General features: G+C 55.0%; 1 protein-coding gene and 1 long non-coding RNA gene across 8 annotated transcripts in view; one reads left to right on the forward strand and one right to left on the reverse strand.

Annotated features, from left to right (window-relative positions):
* The window catches only part of RAP1GAP2 (RAP1 GTPase activating protein 2), a 53,860-nt gene that overhangs the window by 22,720 nt on the left and 13,001 nt on the right, over positions 1-18,139 (forward strand). For 4 of the 7 annotated variants that reach the window (XM_053960896.1, XM_053960895.1, XM_053960899.1 and 1 more), the window contains 10 exons: positions 11,306-11,390; positions 13,829-13,864; positions 14,076-14,120; positions 14,557-14,589; positions 14,917-15,126; positions 15,533-15,636; positions 16,123-16,201; positions 16,589-16,642; positions 16,898-16,981; positions 17,850-17,950. In XM_053960896.1, coding sequence (XP_053816871.1) covers positions 11,306-11,390; positions 13,829-13,864; positions 14,076-14,120; positions 14,557-14,589; positions 14,917-15,126; positions 15,533-15,636; positions 16,123-16,201; positions 16,589-16,642; positions 16,898-16,981; positions 17,850-17,950 — 831 coding nt within the window. Of the gene's footprint in view, positions 1-3,438; positions 3,574-11,305; positions 11,391-13,828; positions 13,865-14,075; positions 14,121-14,556; positions 14,590-14,916; positions 15,127-15,532; positions 15,637-16,122; positions 16,202-16,588; positions 16,643-16,897; positions 16,982-17,849; positions 17,951-18,139 lie in introns of those variants that run through there. The other 3 variants (XM_053960900.1, XM_053960902.1, XM_053960897.1) reach the window with 2 other exon arrangements.
* On the reverse strand, positions 1,407-3,387 carry LOC128797936 (uncharacterized). The gene is made up of 3 exons (XR_008434291.1): positions 3,158-3,387; positions 1,614-1,670; positions 1,407-1,541 (listed from the first exon to the last, which is right to left on the reverse strand). It is a non-coding gene; the product is annotated as an uncharacterized LOC128797936 (long non-coding RNA).

The following is an 18,139-nucleotide window of genomic DNA, read 5'->3' on the forward strand; positions in this document are numbered from 1 at the left end:
GGGGTTGGCTCCTCTGCAGGTGGAAAGGCCCCTGCAGGTGGCTGAGGCAGATTGATGGGCTGCCCACCTATAGGGGGTTTCATCTCACAGCAGTGTCTATACAAAAGCCAAAGTTATTACAGAAATTAATGGCTTCATAATAATATTAATAGTGTCATTTATTCATGGTAGGTTCCGTACTCCTAAGGGATAAAGGCTCAGTCTTGTCCTAGTCTGGTGTGTTCAGATCCTTCTTTCTCAGCAGTGTCCAGACGGCTGCCAGGTGATGTGTTAATCACGGCGTGTGATTGTCCTGACCTGTCCTGCGCTCCCTCCAGCCCCTCAGGCTTCCTAGTTCATTGCCAAACTGCTTTGTTTGGAGCAAAAATGTCAGGCCATTTTTCAAGGGATATATATTTCTTCATAAAACAGGGGCAACTGCTTACCCTGGAAGTGATTTAGTCACTGACAGGGTGATACTGATGTTTTAAAGGAACGATGGAGACTTTGAATGTCTTGAGCTGCAGCGTTCTGTCTTAGGAGATGTCCTTTGGGACATCTGGAGAGCTTCTGGAGGTGCTGGCCCTGACAGGGCGTTCCTGTTGCAAACATTCAGGAAGGTGATGGATGCTTTGGTGGCATCACTGTGGGAACAGGAGGCTGGCTGGAGCTGGAGGGGGTGAGGCATGGGGAAGACAGGCAGGGCAGGAGCTTTCAGATGACCAGCCCTGCCACCTTGTGTGCCTTCCTAGGTACCCCTGTCATCCTGCCCCGCTCCATCCTGGAGCAGCTACCAGATGGCAGAACCTAAGAAATACAGGGCGGGTTCTGCAGGGCCTGGCACAGCCAGAGGGGATGTCCTGTGGGGCAGGAGGTCCTGGTTCCTTTTGCCTGTGTGAGCATCCAGCCCTCCTAGGAACCCATGGTCCCCAGCCCACCTCAGCCCTCACCATCTATTGCCTTGCCCTCAGCCCATAAATTACAAATCAGCTGCAGTGAGTCCAGATGCAGTTACTTCCATTGTGGGCTGGGCCATGTTTGGGTGGAGAGGGAACCTGAGTTTCTGCTCAAAGTATTTGTCTATTTCCAAATAGGAGAGAATTGAACATCTTTAAAAATCAATACAAAGCCACTTCAGCATAAACCAAGAGGAGATTAATACTTACCTTGTCTGGAAAAGGGGAGGGGAGATGTGGAAAATGTCTCCAGAGAGGGAGACTCAATGAAATTCGAATCTGCCTGTTTAATGTGAGAGCAAAAAGATTTAAAATTAACCCCCTCCCCCTCCATTAATTGGAAACGAGTTCAAGAATTGGTGTAATTTGGCACAGAAATAGCATCTAATTTTTTTTTCCTGTGCCTGAGAAATTTGTCAGACTAATAGCTTCAGCTTGAAGGAAAGCAGACAGATATTTTCTGCAGGGAGAGATCTATTGATCCATCAAAAACTTTATTGAAAGGCTTGGCAGTGCAGGTAGCACCCAGGTTTAGCAAAATTCATTCCTTGTACTCACTTATGTTCTCTCACCACCACTCAGAGTTCGGCATCATCTGATGTTGTTCTGAGGAGACAGAAATGAATTTTGGAATTTTTGGAGAATGAGTTGGGCATTTTCCTGTGGGTAAGTGGGTACCTCAACACTTGTCTGCTGGAATTGCTGCTGCCTCAGTCTCCCCAGGGACCTCGAGATCTGGTGAAAAGCAAAAATACTGATCTTGGGTTTCAGTTTGGGTCTTGACTCTCTGGAGTGCTCCCTGTGCACGGTGTAGGTCGGGATGGGTGCTGTGGTGACACTGAAACGCTGTCTGGTTCATCTGGGGTGAATTCATGTGGTGTGTTGACAAAAATAACATCACGGCTGACTTATCTGACTTACAGTAGGATACAGAAAGAGATTATGGCAATCATAGGGGTTTTGTTGTTGCATTTAAAGAATCATTCTGGCTAGAGATCCTGCTGAAACATTTAGAAAGAGAAGGCCAGAGCTGAGGTTATGGTGATCTCCTTAAGGGTGGTAGACAAGAGGGTGACAGGCAGGGGAGGTGGGTGAAGCAGGAGTGTGACAGGCAGGACGAGGCAGCAGGAGCTGCTGCTCCCTGCCAGATGTGGTCTGTGGCCTCTGCAAGCTGTTTCTCCTGAGCAAACACATTTATTCCAGGCTTTGCCAGGGGAGCCCCATGCATTGTTAATGATTGACTGCCCCAGCTGGGGGTTTCCAGGCAGCTCCTGTTCAGTGCTGGGCTCTTGCTCTGTGGGTGGGGAGCAGGGGGCCTTTCTTGCCATCTTTCCCCAGGAGTTGCTCAGGTCCTGCTTGAATGGGTGGTGAATTTGCTTGCCTGCAGCCTGTGTGTGCCCCCCAACAGTTTCCTGTTTGTGGCAGGGTCTCCCCAAAACCCTGACCTGGCTGTGACACTTGGAACAGCTGCCCCAGGAGCCCTGCACCTGTGTGCCACTGCCAGAGAGGTTCTGCCCTCCCTGCTCTAAGGCCAGGCTGGTTAAACCCACCCAGGGCAGTGTGCTGGACCAGATGCAGGAGGATTGTTTGGACTGTTCCTAATGGCTGCAGGGCTACAGAGAGCCAGCAGGCTTTGGGCAGGTGCCCGTGTCCTGCCCCGTGCTGGGTGGATGTTCTCATGAACGGTCCCACACCTGCTGGCAGCAGGGATGGTGCTTTCATCCCTTAGACTAGGAAGTAGCTCAAAGTGCTGTAGCTTGTCCTGTGTCTAATTCCTGTGAAAATTAAACTGGCAGAGGAGAGAGGTGAGATAAGGGGGGCAGAGGGACCTGGGTGTTTTATCACCATGGCAACAAGGACTTCCAGGGAAAGGTGCTGAAGTGAGAAGTAGATAATTTACAGTTTACTTAATAAAAAAAGAACTCATTTCCTGGAGGGAGCTGTGTGTCAGCTCCCGGTGTGAGGGACAGGCTCGAGGCCCCGTGCTGTCCCGCTGCTGCAGCCTGGGCTCAGGGGGGAGGGATGCTCGGCCCTGGCAGAGGGATGGCAGGGCCAGGCTGGGACCAGCCGAGAGGTCCGGCGGGGATTTGCTGCGGTGAGGAACCCGTCTGTGGGGCAGGAGCGAGTCCTCCCTCTGTGGGGGTTGAAGGGGCTGTGCTGGCACTTCGCCCCTTAAGGAGCCCGGGCTGCGGCTGCCGGGAAAGCCGGGAAAGCCTCCGTACCGGGGTGACCGGGGGCTGTGCCGCGGCCGGTCCGGTCCCCGGGCCCGTGACGTGCTCAGAGCCCCGCCCGCCCGCAGAGCCGGCCCGGGGGGGTGTCCGGGGTCTGCGGACACACCCTAACCCCCGGCCCGAGGGGACGGGGCCGAGCTGCCGCCATTCCGCAGCCGCTCCCGCGGGGTTCCGTTACCGGCCCCGCGCTCGTTACCGGCGGCGCGGGGCGCGCGCGGGGCGGCGCGGGGCGGGGGCGGTCGCGGCCGTGGACGCGCCGCCGCCCCCGCCGGTGCCGGCGCTCGGTCGGCGGCGGCAGCGGCGATGTCCCGGGCGGGCGGCAGGACGCGGTCCCGGCGCGCGGGGGTGCGGGCGGCCGTGGTGCTGATCGGGCTCCTGCACCGCTCCCGGCAGAGCAGCGAGAGGAGGTGACGCCGCGGGGAGCGCTCGGTGCCGTCGGCCGGGCAGAGCCCGGGGGCTGCGGGGGGACGCGGCGGGAGCGGCGGATGGAATTACTGGGCGGGGGGTGTGCCGGCGGCGGTACCGGGAGCTGGAAAACAGCACCGGGATAATCGTGACCCGCTCGCGGTGTGCGCCGTGTGCCGGAGCGGTGCCGGGGGACCAGACAGCCGGCACCGGCGTAACCGTGACCCGCTCGCGCTGTGCGCTGGCGGCGGTGCCGGGCACCGGGATAACCGTGACCGCCGGGGCGCGTGTGACCGCCGGGGCGCGTGTGACCGCCGTGTCAGTGCGGGTGCGTGCAGGGGCCGCACGCCGGGCCAGGTGAGCCCCGGCACCCGGTGCTGCTGCACACCGGGAGGAGCAGCGCGATCCTCAGGGCCCCTCGGGCGCCCGTGCAGATCTGCTGTAACTCGGCTCCGCAGCTTTGTCTGCGGCGGGAACAGCTGACAAATGGTTTCATCTTTCATTGCCGAAGCCACGGGCTGTACTTCGTGTTCAACTTTGTGCCGTAGGAAATGGCCTGTTTGCAGTGCTCTGCGAGCTGGCATCTGCTCCGCGGGCGCCGCTCCCCCCGCTCCGCACGGGAGTTGCTGTTGGCCTCGGAGATTGACCCCGCGCTGATCTGTGCGGGCTGCCCCGGGCAGGGAGTTTTCTCCTCCAGGACTGCTGCTCTGGCAACTTCGATGTTAAAAATAGTCAGAAATATGCACCCGAACCTCACAGTGTGCGTACCTCTGTTTCAGGGTGGAAGCAACATGCTGCAGGCTGAGGGTTTTTTTGTTTATTTTTCTTGGTTCAGTTTGTGATTTTATACCAAACTGAAATGAATGAAGAAACGATTGGAATAGTTACTGTGAACTATTCTACCACTCCCTAATCTATAAGCATGAAAAATCAGAGTGAGGCGACTGAGGATGAAGCTTTTTGTCCACCATCAGTTGTGGATTGCAGGGCTCGTACCCCATTTTTCAGTGCTGCTGGCATTGGGACTTTGCCTTGGACAGCTGGTGCCATGGAGAGCAGGATGTCAGTGATGCACTAAAGACTGAACATTGGCATTCCTGGGGAGTTCCTGTGTCGCTGGTTTGAGATATTTTCGTCTCCCTTGCTGGGGTATTGGGTAGATCATCAAAGCAGAACAGTTGGAAAAAATCCAACCTGCAGGTCCAGAATGAGCAGCAGTAATGGCTGCTCACCTGAGCTGAGCCGTGGCTGGGCTCCCTGTACCACACTCCCGGCTGGAATGAAGGATGTGGGGACTGCGCTGGGGCTCCCTGCCGGGCTTCACTCTCCTGTCCCTGCTGTTGCTCCTTGGGTTTTGTCCTGTTTAGCCCAGGCCCGTTCTAGCCATAGCTCTGCCCTTGGACCACGGGCTCTAGCTACCAGCTAGCAAGTGTTGGAGGGACTGGCTGGCTGGGGGTGACCTGAAGTCTCTCCTCCTGCTTTCACGGCTGTGGGGGCTGCCCGAGTGCAGAGTGACACTGGTGGAGACCCAAATGATCCTCGGGATGTTGTCCACACTGAAACTCATTGGCCAATCCTGCATTTGCCTCAAGGGCAGGGAGTGCTTTACTAGTCACACCATGAAGACTTTGCCAAAGAGTTGTCTTTCCCCCAGGTGCCAGGTTTTTATGAATGAGCTCAACATGACACTGGAGTGCTTAGAAAAAACCTGGCTCTGAACTTGCACCGGAATCTGCCCCATGATGTCTGAGCCTGGTTTTCCTTTTTATTTTTTTCCCTAGCATCATGTTGTGCACAAAACGTCTCAGTGCGCCTCTTGCTGCAGGGTTTACTGAGTACAAGAGTCACACAGATTTCTCAAGGGGAGAACAAGACCCTGAGGAGGTTTTTTCTGTCTGCCGTGGACTGAGTGAGGAGCCTCCATGGGAGTGATTGCAGGAATTCAAGCAGTGCTTTACGGTGGTTGTTCCATCTTATGCAAGCTGCCAGGGCCATCAAAGTGACATAATCTGCAGGAAAAGGAAGGGACTGCTAGCGGCATCGTCAAAAGGGACTCTGTTCCTCCACCTGCTCCTATTTGCTTTTTTCCCTCCTACATTCAGTCTTTGTTCTGCATTTGCAATTGAATTTTGCTTTCCATGAGCCATATGCAAGCCTGGCAGGATCAGTGGCAGCTGCAGAGTCTGTGGTGGCCCATGTCCCTTCCTTGTTAGCAACCCAGCAAAGTGCAGCACAGCACACCAGGCTCCCCTGGCAGAGCTGGGTGATGCTTACCTGCCCCTCCACCTGCAGTCTTCTCACCTGTGCCTCCCCTGCATACCTGAGCCGGAGGGGAGGAGTGGGGAGGTCTGGGGGGGGTTGGCTGCTGCTGCGGGCTTTTCCTTGCTCCTGTTTGGTTCTGAAAGCCAGGGATTTGGAACTGTATTTATATCTAAATGAATTTTCCCAGCTGTCCCACGTGCAAGTGAGGTGACGCTCTGGTGGCTGTCCTCTCACAGGGGGGAGCTGGTGGGTGGGTGCCCTGGTGTGGGCCACTTCTCCTATCACAGCCTCCCCTTGCCCTTTGGCACCAGTGCCATGGCGTTTGGAGGCGCAGGTTTCTGGGAGCTGTTCTCTGCAATTTGCAAATTATTGAATCAGCTCGGAAACGGCTGCCCGAGGCTCCTGGCTCGGGTTTGGCAGGAATAGGATCAGACGAGCCTTCTGGTCTGAAAATGTCTGCAAGTGCCTTGGCTGATTTACCCAGATCTTCAGGAAATTGCCACTTTCTCTGTTCCTGCAAGGGAGAGTAGGCAGCACATTTTGTAAAAGATAAAAACTTCTTTTCACCATTACTTGCATATCTAGCCTCACTGGCCTGGCCCAGTGGAAAGCCCTTGGCCAGCTGGAAGGATTCCAGTGTCTGTAGAGGAGCAGGCAAAGCAGGAGTCAGCTCCTTGCTGCCCTCCCCTCCCCAGAAGGACGAGCATGTGAGGTGCAGCAGGGACCTCACAGCCAGCACAGGCAGCAGGGTGACTCCCGTGGCCAGCACAGGCAGCAGGGTGACCCCCATGGCCAGCACAGGCAGCAGGGTGACCCCCATGGCCAGCACAGGCAGCAGGGTGACCCCCGTGGCCAGCACAGGCAGCAGGGTGACCCCCATGGCCAGCACAGGCAGCAGGGTGACTCCCGTGGCCAGCACAGGCAGCAGGGTGACCCCCGTGGCCAGCACAGGCAGCAGGGTGACTCCCGTGGCCAGCACAGGCAGCAGGGTGACCCCCATGGCCAGTGCAAGCAGCAGGAAGCCCACAGCCAGCACAGGCAGCTGGGATCCTGCCTGCTCAAGTGCAGGGCGCTCTGAACTGTTCAACAATGTGTATTTGCTATTTGGAGGGGCAGTTAAAGCCAGCCCCACTGGCAGGTAAATGTCACCTTTCTCTGGGCAGGGCTGCGGTCCTGCTCTGAGGACAGCACGCCGGGGACACTGTGTGTGTGCAGGTGCAGGCTGGCAGTTTGCAAAGACGTAATTTATTGCAAGAAATGTAGATGAGAAAATGCTGCTCTTTTTTTTTTTTTTTTTTTTTTTTTTTTTTTTTTTTTTTTTTTGCTGACTCTCAGGCTTCGATGTGAGAAGGCAACACTGCTGAATAGGGCTAAGCTGAGCCAGGACATAACAAGGTAAATCAGTTTCCATGGAAGATGTTCCATGGCAGGGGCTCTGCCCAAGGGTCTGGCAGCTCTGCAGCACTGAGTGCTTGGGCTGCACCCCATATCTGGGGGGGATTCTGGAGCCCCACAACTGTCTGACATCAGTGGGAACCTGCAGCAGTGCATGTCCTCTGCTGATGTCCTCCGTGGGATGAGTGATGATGCAGCGAGATCTTGCCTGCCTGGCATCTTGGGATTGGGTGGAGAGCTGCTCAAAGTCAGGGCAAGGTTCTTCATTCAGGCACTCACTGCAGATTTCCAGGTGTAAACTCACAGCAAGGTGCCCTTGTCTGTGTTGCAAAAAACCCACAGTTTTGATTGAGTTTTTTTTTTTTTTGCAATTTGTGAGCAGCTGGCAAGGGCCCCTGGCTGTGCTACTCTGCCTGGTGCTTGTGTCCTGGGAGCCAGGGGTCGGTGCCAGTTGTGTGGGGGATGGAGAGGAGCACCCCCAGAGGGAGGGCGAGCAGTCTGTGCCCCACTGCCACTGCCCGCTGTGGGCAGGGCTGAGCCCGGGTAGGGAGAGCATGGAAAGTGATATGGAAGCACAGTCCCCTCTGAAAACTTGGGAAACTGGGCATGGAATATTAAACAAACTAAAAAGGAAGCAGCTGGCAAGGTGATGCCCATCAAGGATAAAAAATGATGAGTCCAAAAATAGAGGCTGTTAATTTACAGGAGAGTCATTGCTGACCTTCTCAAGGATGAGGCATCTGACAGGCAGAACTTGTTGCTGCAGGAGTCTGGTACCTCCTTAGGCCGGGTTTGATCCGTGGAATGAAGCACAGGCATACGGGTAACCTGGGGTGCTCCCATCTCATTTGCACACCTTGACAGAGGTAGAGCCAGCCACATGTGGAGCATTTCACCATGTCAGGTAATATGCTGGCATCTCCCCTCCCCACCTGTGATTTATCTAAATGTACTGTGTTGATTTAGAGCCTGTCTGGGAAATAGATCAGATGGACAAAATGAGGAGGTGGGATGCATTAGGACAAAATGAGGAGGTGGGATGCATTAGGGGTTTTTCATTAGGCTTTGGCTTGAGAGCGCACGAGAGAAGTGCACACTCGGAGTCAGGGTCTGGATGGGGACACTCCAGGCAGCCTTGGCTCATGCTGAATAGGACTTTTTAATCAGAATTTCAGTATGTCCATGGGGTTTACCAAATACAGGATATTAATTTGAAGGTGTTTTAGGACTGTGATCAGGGATGCTTTAAAGAGAAAGACCTCACCTGCCCTTGCTGTGTTGGGAGCTCACTGGTGTCCATGGTTTCCCCCCAAAATGGAGGGGAAAATCCCCATTTTCTCCCTCTTTGGAAGGAGCCAGAAAAGCATCCCTTGGCAGGTGGGCTTTGCATCCCTAAAAGCTGGCAACAGGTCCCTCCCAGCCCAGTCCTGGGGGGGCTGGGATGGCTGGGGTGATCTCAGTCTCCATTCGGAAACCCTGCAGTCGGCCCTGCCATAACCGCATTAAGGTATTTTCTTAATTAGATTTACTAAGTATGCAGGATTCTAATTCTCTCTTTTCCTTCTCTCTTAATTTGCCTAATGAGAAAAACAGAGAAATAAAATTACTAAAGTCATGCCCACGTTTCCTTCTGGAGAGGCCGGTGTCCGGCCGCGGCTCCGGAGGATGCTCTGGCCCATCCCGTGCGCTGCTGCCTGGCTGTGGCCGCGGCCAGGGTGGACGCACGGTGGGCCGTGGCCAGGGTGGGCATTGGGGGCGGGCAGAGCCCCCTGGTACCTGCCAGGCGCCCCCTTAGGGAGCGGACACAGCGCTGTGACCTTTGGCTGTCGGTGCTGGAGCTGCGCGTCTCCTGCGGTGCCAGGGAGGGGCGAGTGCGTGGGAGCTGCCCGGCGTCCCCAGCGCCCATCCTCGCTGCCGTGGGCACCTCCACCTCTGCTGTGCTGCAGGCTTTGCAGAGACTTGCACCCTCAGCGTCAGCTGGGGACTGGGTCACAGAGCGGGGCTGCTGTGAGTCCCCGCTGGCCCCGGGGTCGCTTCAGGGGGATCCCTGAGGGCTGCACCCCGGTGCACAGACAAAGACGTGCTAATCTTCCCCCTGATTCATTTATCATCCCCTGAGGGCAATTAGTTTGGGAAATGGGCCGCCGGCCCTTGAACCCAGCGCTGATGGCGGGCTGAATCATCGGCGTCTGTGGTTGGACTTTAACATAACAGATTCTCAGCGCAGAGGCCCTTCCAAGCAGTCCTTGGGGATGGGCTTGTTTTGCTCTCCCGGAACTGCAGGAGCAGTTCCAGCAGTTTGGCCCCAAAGAAGCAGCCAGCATGTGACAGAGGAACATGTTGTTAAGTTGGGTGATTTTATAATACTTAGAATATGATGCTATGGCAACCCACTACAAATCCCAGATCAAATCAAATTATTTGTGCGCATCCCTGTAACTTTAATATTTTCAAAGTCGTATCTGTTTTATGCCTTTGAGGCCACTGTGCAGCTGAGTGCAATCAGGCAGAGCTCAGGGTTCAAAGCAAGGAGAGCAGAGGATGAGTGGTTTGCTCCAGATCAGGCTGTGCTTTAGTGTCCTAGAAAGCCAAAGAGCAAACAAGGAAAATCTGTCATTCTCGGCATTTTTCAGCAGTAGAGACATGGTGAGGTTGTGGAGAGCAGAGAGGGAAGGAACTTGAAAAACAATATGGGTGGGCAGGACAGGAATTCCGCTATTGCCCCACATTGCTCCAATTAATTTCTTGCATTGAAAAACTGGAAGATACCAGGAGCTCAAATGAGGTGTAACAATGTAAATTTAACTTGCTCTGATATGAAAAAGAGAGAAAGAAGATTTATTTTGATTCAATGTCATGTGAAACATCAGTCCTTGGTCTGGATTCACGTTTGGACACAATGCAGTGGGTATTTCCCCCAGTGCCTCTGGCTAAGCCCATGCTGCTGGCACAGCCCAGGTGGTGCCATGACTCCCCTGGCTGTGAGTAGGATGATGCTGCTGGTCCCACTTTGCCTTCCCAGCATCCCTGCTGCCTCTCCACTTCATTCCCTCAGCACCTCGGTGGCGCAGGGCCCTGCTGAGGAGGGGCTGCGGGCACGGCGCGTCCCCATGGCCAGCAGGTGGTTGTCACCTGCTGTCACAAATACTGGGGCTTGGCAGGAGGGGGCATCGTGGGTGGGAGGGCAGGGCCCGGGTGAGGGCAGGTGTTTCAGAGGGCAAGTGTTGGCAGAGGCCGGGGTGCAGCCTGTGGCAGGAGCTGTGCGTGCTGGAGAGGCCCCGGCGGGCACCGGTGCCCGCTGCGGCGCTGCGCGGAGCCATCCCGGGGCGCGCTGCCATGGGAACCAAACCTCCTTGTGCCGAGATAAACAGTTGGACATTTTGGCCCGGTTTCTGCAGGACTAACCTGGCAGGGACTAGAGGAAACTAAATTAAATCTCAGATTTTCTGATTCCCAGAGGAGCATCTGGCAGTGCCGCTGCGTGATGGCGTGGCTGCCTGCCCAGGAACTGCCGGGTGACAGGGATGGGAGTTTTGTTCAGGGGAGGGCTGAGGCCGTACTTTTCCAAAGCTTAGGAGACTTTTGGGGGGGCAGCTCCGTGGCACAGGGGCTGCTTTCCACTTTCCTGGGGTCTTGCATCTTCATTATGGCTCTTGGTACTTCCAAATCCGGTGCCAGGTGCCGTGTTGGCAAAGGGGCCCTCAGCTGGGTCCCTCCAAAGCCACGCTGGGGTGTCCCTGGGTGTCACTGAGCCTCCTTTGCTGCCAGAAGGCTGCTCAGCCCAGGTGGGGAGGGTGCCGGAGGGAGGGATGGCTGGTTCCTGTCATAGGAACCCAGCCCTGCTGCCCCTGCACCAGCAGCACCGCACATGGGGACTCGCAGCCCACCCTGGGCACGGGCTCTTCTGATGACTTTTATCACCTTCCCACACTGTCTGCTGGGTTTTTTCTCAGATTCCAGATATTACTGTACAGGCAGCTGCACACCACGGTTTGCCGAGGGAGATAACCCTTATCTCCTGCCTGGTGTGCTGGCTCGGGCAGGGGCAAGCTGACATGACTGTGTTTGGTTTTCCAGGAAACAGGAGCTGCTGAACAGCACGGATGTGACCGTCCCGGAGCGGCCCCTGTCACCCCCCCTGACGGCCCCACCGACCATGAAGGTGAGAGCGCTGGGCCGGGCCGGGGCCCCGGCTTTGGAGAGCCAGGTTGGCGGGGAGCAGCACTTCCAATGCAGCGGCTGCACGGATTAGGGCTGTTCCCACAGGAGCAGCAGTAGGTGGTTTCTGGAATTCCGCCGGCAGCCTGTTCCGACGCCATCCCTCTCTCCATCCGCGGTGGCGGGCCGTGCGTGCCGGCCCATCCCGCGCCGACACTCCCGTTACGCAACGGCGAGCGGCGGTGCCAAGCAGGGCACTGAGTCCCGGTGCTGCTTCCCCCCCAGTAAGCCTCCCAGTAACCATCCCAGTAAGCCTCCCAGTAACCATCCCAGTAAGCCTCCCAGTAGCCATCCCAGTAAGCCTCCCAGTAACCTCCCGGGGCTGCGCTGGGGGCTCGGTGCGGCTCGGTGTGCCCGCCGTGGGGCCGGGCATCGTGAGCTGTGCGTCCCAGCAGGCACCTGCCTGTCCCCTGCAAACCTCCCCCTGCTTCCTGCCCAACCCATTCCGGGCACTTGGCCTCCCTGGGGAGTCACCCTTTGAAATAACAAGGCACCTGTCACGCTGTGCCTCTGGCTTGAGGAAACGTTACCAAAGGGAGGTGGGGCTGGGCAGGGGTGGCCGGGCTGGTGCTCTTGCGAGGTGCCCATGAGGAGGTCTGGCTGTGTGGCTGAGGCGGGTGGGAGTGATGCCAGGAAGGTAATAGATTTCTTCCAGGGCTGCGACACGTGGGGGAGAGTGCTGGGGAGGGGGGCACAGCTCTGCTTGCTGCCCTGCATTCGTGGCAGCTCCCGCCTGGTGCAGGGTTTTCTTTCTGTCCTTTCCTTTGTGGCCCAGGAAAGCTGGCTGTAAGTGGGCACGGGGCTCTCAGAAGGGCTCCATGCTTTGCTCAGTACGTGTGCCATTTTCTGTCGGACTCCCTGTAGCAGCTGGGTCTGGTGCCACTGTGAGCTCAGGTCTTGGCTCTGGCTACTGGTAGAGCAGGACCTGAAACTACCCAAAACATTTGTACCTGGAGATAAACAGAATCCAAACCAACCTCAACTAAGGAAGACTTTTTAAAGAGTATTCAGCTGTGGGCACAGAGCTGTCTGAGTCTGGGGATTTTCTTTTTGACTCCCGCAGGTGTGTTAGGTAAGGAGGAGCATGGACTAAAGCTGGAAACAGCCGGGGTTGCGTCTGAGCCACAGCTGCCCCAACTGTGCTGGCAGCCATAGACTGCTCGTGCTGTAAATCTGACCTTTGCTCACCACAAATATTAAAGGAAAAAATTTCTCTCAGACTTTTCTTTTCCTTTGATTTTCATTTCTTCATCCCCTCCTCTGTTTTTTCCTCTATCTTTTTATCTTTTGAGAAATTCAGTGTATTCTAAGCGCTCACTAAAAATCGCCCTCCTTGCCTTTCCCCTTGTTACCATGACCTGTTTTTTTGGCCCCAAATCGCGCGTGTCTCTCCTGCAAGCCGTTTCTGACAGCCGGTAGGATGGGAGCTGCAGATCCCGCTTTTCAGTCCCCCTCGGGCTGGCAGCGCTGCCGTGTCCCGGCCCCTCCTCGTGTGCGCCGGGCGCTGCGGCCGGAGCGGCCGGGAGCAAACCGGGACCCGATCGAAGCAGGGCTGGGAGAAGGGACGGGGCGGGGGCGCCACGCCTCCAGAAAAGCCACTTAAGGTTTACTGGGAGTGCCGCATTTACAGCCGCGGTTTGGCTGGGTAATTTATTTGTGCGTACCTGATAGCAGGAAGAGCTGGGAGAGGGATCAGGACTGTCCAGCTTCTGCGGGTGCTGTGCTGCAGGGGTGGCCCCAGAGCAGCTCCACGGAGCACCACCAGGACGGTGGGCAGCGCAGGTAGATCAGGGAACAGGGTTACCTAAAGTTCCCGTCGCCGAGGGAGAGCGCGGCTGAGCCCCCAGCGGGGTCCTGGCAGCTCTGCCGGAGAGGCGAAGGAGGGCTGTGCCCACCCCGGTGGGGTTCTTGTCCCTGACCCCCCCTCCTCTGTGTCGCCGAGGGTGCAGGGCCACTCACCCTGTGTGCGGCTCCTGCCCCCGGCACAGAAACGGCTTCTGATAGGAGCAGCTCAGTAATCTCTTCAGTTCCTTTGGCACGGGGGGGGATTAACCCTGCACCGAGCAACCCAGCACCACAGGCAGCAGCTTCACTAATGCTGCTGTGATTAAGAAAATAAATGATTCAAGACCCCTGATCAAACATGCTCAAAGCTCGGCACTTCTGGGGGTCGAGGGCTTCTGGCAAGGGCAGCTGCAGCAATGATGCTGAGCTCCAGGTTGGGCTGGATGGGAATCCCGGTGTCCCAGCTGCCTGGTCACATTCAGGGAGCAGGACAAGTGCTCGGGGTGGGGGTCTAGTGTCCCTGCTGTGATGTGGCTTGGACTGGCTTGCCTTGTGTCTGCTTTTATCGAACAGTAGATTTCCTTCTTTTCTTTTCAGTCGGCAGAATTCTTCGAAATGCTGGAAAAAATGCAGGTGAGCAGCACTGTGCATGCCAGTAACTCGGGATGTTTGCCCCAGCAGAGCCCCTGAGGGCAGAGGGCCTGTCCCAGGAACTGACCTCACCTTCCAGCCACTTGGGTTGGAGTCATCTCCATGTAGCAAAATACCCTCATGTTGGTGGACCGACCCCCTGTGTCAGTAAAAGCATCTAAATTGTTTGATGCATTCATTTTCTTCCAAACAGGCACCAAAACTGGAAGAACAGAGGTCTGGAAGCCAAAAACACAAGGTTGGTTGATTTTTGTTTCTTGAGGGGATCTCTTCAAGTGTCCCCCCCTCATCTCAGAGGTTTAATGTGATCACCAGAGACAGTCTCTCAAAGGGCTGGGAAGGATTTAGATGTTATCTAAAAACAAGGCACTGATTGAATTGCAGAGATGGGAGCATGGTGCCTGTAAATCCCTAATCCAGCTTTATGTCCAGACCAGTGCATTTCAGCTTCCAGCTGTGCAAGAGGGTTGGGGTTTGCAGGGAACACTGCACTGGGAAGTTACACCAGTAGAGGAACTCCCTTTAGGCAGGACTTAGCCTGCATTGATGCCTTCCTGCGAGGGACCAGCAGGTGCTGGAGGCACTCCCTGGGTTGGGTGGGCAGGGCTGGGGTTTTAAGGGACAGCTGGTGGGGAGCAGACGGTCATAGATGATGTTTTGGTTCCTTTTTCCAGGAAGACTACATCCCATATCCCAGCATCGATGAGGTGGGTGCCCTGAACCCCCTGAACACCTTCTGGTGAATGCCTTTCCAAAATTGCTGATGGCAGAGGAATTGATGGAGATTCTGCTTCTGAGAGGAGCTACATAAAGCATGTTCCCCTCTCCCTACCTCTGTGGGTTTTGGCTTTTCCTCAGTAGCATATGCCCTCTTCTGTGACAGAGAAGAGGTTTCAGAGAGGGGTGGACTTGTCCCTCCTGGAGCCAGGGCTGGGGTCTGCTGCAGTAGGGGGGCAAAACATGGAGCAGTGAGCTCTGCATCCCACATCCACACCCCTATCCTGCCTGACCCCCCATGGCACGTGTCTCTGCAGATCCTGGAGAAGGGTAGCCCATACCCGCTGATCATCCTGCCCCAGTTTGGGGGATACTGGATAGAAGACCCAGAAAACCTTGGCACTCCCACCTCATCTGACAGCAGCATCTGCGAGGAGGAGGAGGAAAACCTCAGCCCCAGCACCTATGGCTACAAGCTGGAGTGCAAGGGAGAGGCCAGAGCCTACCGCAAGCATTTCCTGGGGAAGGTGGGTTCCTCCACCCCACGGGGCTCAAAGTTGCACACCTGTGACTAAGAAAACTCTCCAACTGAGAGCAAAATGGGCAAGTTTTACAATTTCCCTCTTTGCAGGGAATGGAGGCACTGGTGGGTTCCCAGCATGGCAGTGATGGGCACACATGTGGCCTTTCCCCTGGCCCCACAGCCACAAGTCTCCTGTGACCCCAGTGGGGATTTTGGCTCTGAGCCTCCTGTCCCTGGGGACCTCAGCCAGCCATGGGGGCCTGTGTGGCAGCTCCTGCCCTGGTCCTGGCAAGGGGGTGCAAGTGTGTGAGTGATGGGATGGTGTTGGGGTAGCAGGTGAGTGTCCAGGCAGTGTCCTTGCCATCGGCGAGTTGCTTCCCGGCTGCTAACGTGCTGTTTTCTATTTTTAGGATCATTTAAATTTCTACTGTACAGCCAGCAGCCTTGGAAATCTGATCCTTTCTGTTAAATGCGAGGAGACAGATGGCACAGAATATTTAAGGGTTATACTCAGGTATGGAAAAAAAAAAAAGCTTTGTTTAACAAAATATTCTCTCTTTGGGAGTCCCTGGTTCTGTTTCTACAGCAAGTGCTTGAGCTGGACTGGCAGCATGTGGCGGGGTCTGGGTGGGATGGGAGGCAGTGGCAGCATCCCTGTATTTCTGTGCTGGGACTGACTAAACCTGATAATGGAACATGAGACTTTGATCTGTTGCTAAACCCGCTGGAACTGAACATAAACCTCTGTGGGTTTAATCCTCCCTGGGATAACATCAGTCACTTCTCTCACCATCCCTCCCTAAGCTGACAGGACCCAGCGTGCCTGAGCCATTGTGTCATTTCCTTGGAACTATGAATATTTTAAGAGATGAGAAGACAAATCGAGCCTTTGCTCACTAACCAGACCCAGCAAATGCAGCACAACTGTGTTTCCCAACAGCGGGTGTTGCTTTGCTGTAGACACTCTCTGACATCTGTCTGCTTGTTGTTTCTTTGCTAGGTCCAAAGTGAAGACATTGCATGAGAGGATTCCACTGGCAGGATTCAGCAAACTCCCGAGTATCCCCCAGATTGCAAAGGTGAATTGCCTGGCTTGGCTGGAACACGTGCAGCAAAGCCTGTGCCAGTGCACATCAGGCAGAGTTGGGATGTGTTGGGCAGCACTGGACAGTGTTGGGCAGCAGTGCCTGTACTCTCAGGTCAAGGGGCACTTGGGTGGTGCTGGCCCTGCTGTTGTTTTCCTGCTGATCCCAGGCAAGGAGAGAAAATGGCCCTCATTTGACATGGAGGGACCTGGGCCTTGGCTTGCTGCATCCTCAGTCGGGGCCAGCGGGGCATCCCAATGAGAGGGTGTGAAGGAGGGAGCTCCTGCTATTGCAGGCTGTATTTGGCTTCTTTATAAGACATTCATGGCTGAAGCTTTGGCCAAGGACCTGGCACTGACTGCTCTTTCCCCTTGCCCACAGGCCTTCTGTGACGATGCCTCTGGGCTGAAGTTTAACCCGGTTCTCTACCCCAAGGTGAGGTAACTTGCCCAAGTTGGTCATGCGTTCTGCAAGGACACTGAGAACCACACCCAGGGCCACTGTTGAAAACTTTTAGCCTAATTATGTGGGAATTTGGCTTCTTTGCCTCTTCCACTCCCCTGATCCTGCCCAGCTGTTGTTGTACCCTGCTGCAGCTCTGGTGGGCTCTCCGCACCCCTCACCATGGATCTTTTGGCCATCACATTTTGAACCACCAGATGAAACAATTGTCATTTTGCTTTCCTGCAGGCATCCCAGATGATAGTGTCATATGATGAGCATGAGGTCAACAACACATTCAAGTTCGGTGTGATCTATCAGAAGTTCAGGCAGGTGAGTTGTCCCCATGCTGCTTTCATGGAGCATGTCCCTGTGCACCAGAGATCCATGTTTCATGAGCACAGGCTCAACTCTGACCTTAATCCTGCCATGTGCAGCACCTCATGTCACTGGATGTCCTCACTGACTGTGTTTCTCATTGCTCAGATGTTTTCCCCACTCATTAAAAAATGATATGACTGAAGAGTCTCAGTATGGAAATCAGCCCACAAGCTGCTGTAGGGAAAAGCGGATGTGAAAATGGATTTTAGCAGGCGTGGTATTTTAATCAGATATATGTTTAGACAGCTAAACAGCTACGTTTGTCTGGAGGGACTGTGGGCTCTGAAGAGAGGCGCTTGCTGAAAATGCTGTCATTAGCAGAGGGACTCTGGATGGGGAGTGCAGAACTCAGCGTCAGAACTCACTGAGAATTACTCTGACAGGCACTCTACATATTGCATTTTGGGTTGGATTGAGTGACTTACGCAAGGCCGTAACTAGGGTCTCATTGTTTTGAAATACAGCAAGCAGGAGATGATTAGGGATTTTTCAAAAGAGGATTCACTTCTGGTTTGGTATTTCCTGGATATTATCCTAAAGTCCTTGCTGGGGCTCAGAAGAAGCTCTCAGCAGCTTTGCCCTAGGCTGTCCTGGGCGCTGAGCGGGCTGTGACAGCCCATGGGTGCTGCTGGTGGCTGGTGGTGAATGTGGTGGTGGCAGCTGGGGAGCAGAGGTGGGGAGCAGCCTGCAGCTGTGCAGGACACCATGGAACAAGGGGCTGGTCAGACCCCAGGGACCCCGTGGATGGAGCTGGAAGTGGCAGGGGATTGGACAGGCAGGGAAATTGGGGCTGTCAGCAGATGCACCCTCTGTTTTGTAGACCCAAGAGGAGGAGCTGTTTGGCAATAATGAAGAGAGCACTGCCTTCAAGAACTTCTTAAGTTTTCTGGGAGACACCATAACTCTCCAGGACTTCAAAGGGTAAGTTAAATAAAAAGGATGATTCTTGTTAATACATTAACAAGAGACCATGTCATATGTAAAAATATCTACGTGTGAGAACAGAAGTCATCTCACTCATGAGCGGGATGTGCGGAGCAGAAGCAAATATAGTTTTGGCTTGTTTTTCAAAGCTGGGGGAGTTAAAAAAAATTGGAGCTGCCAAGAGAG

This window comes from Vidua chalybeata, chromosome 20 (genome assembly GCF_026979565.1).
Source record: "Vidua chalybeata isolate OUT-0048 chromosome 20, bVidCha1 merged haplotype, whole genome shotgun sequence".
Lineage (NCBI taxonomy): Eukaryota > Metazoa > Chordata > Aves > Passeriformes > Viduidae > Vidua > Vidua chalybeata.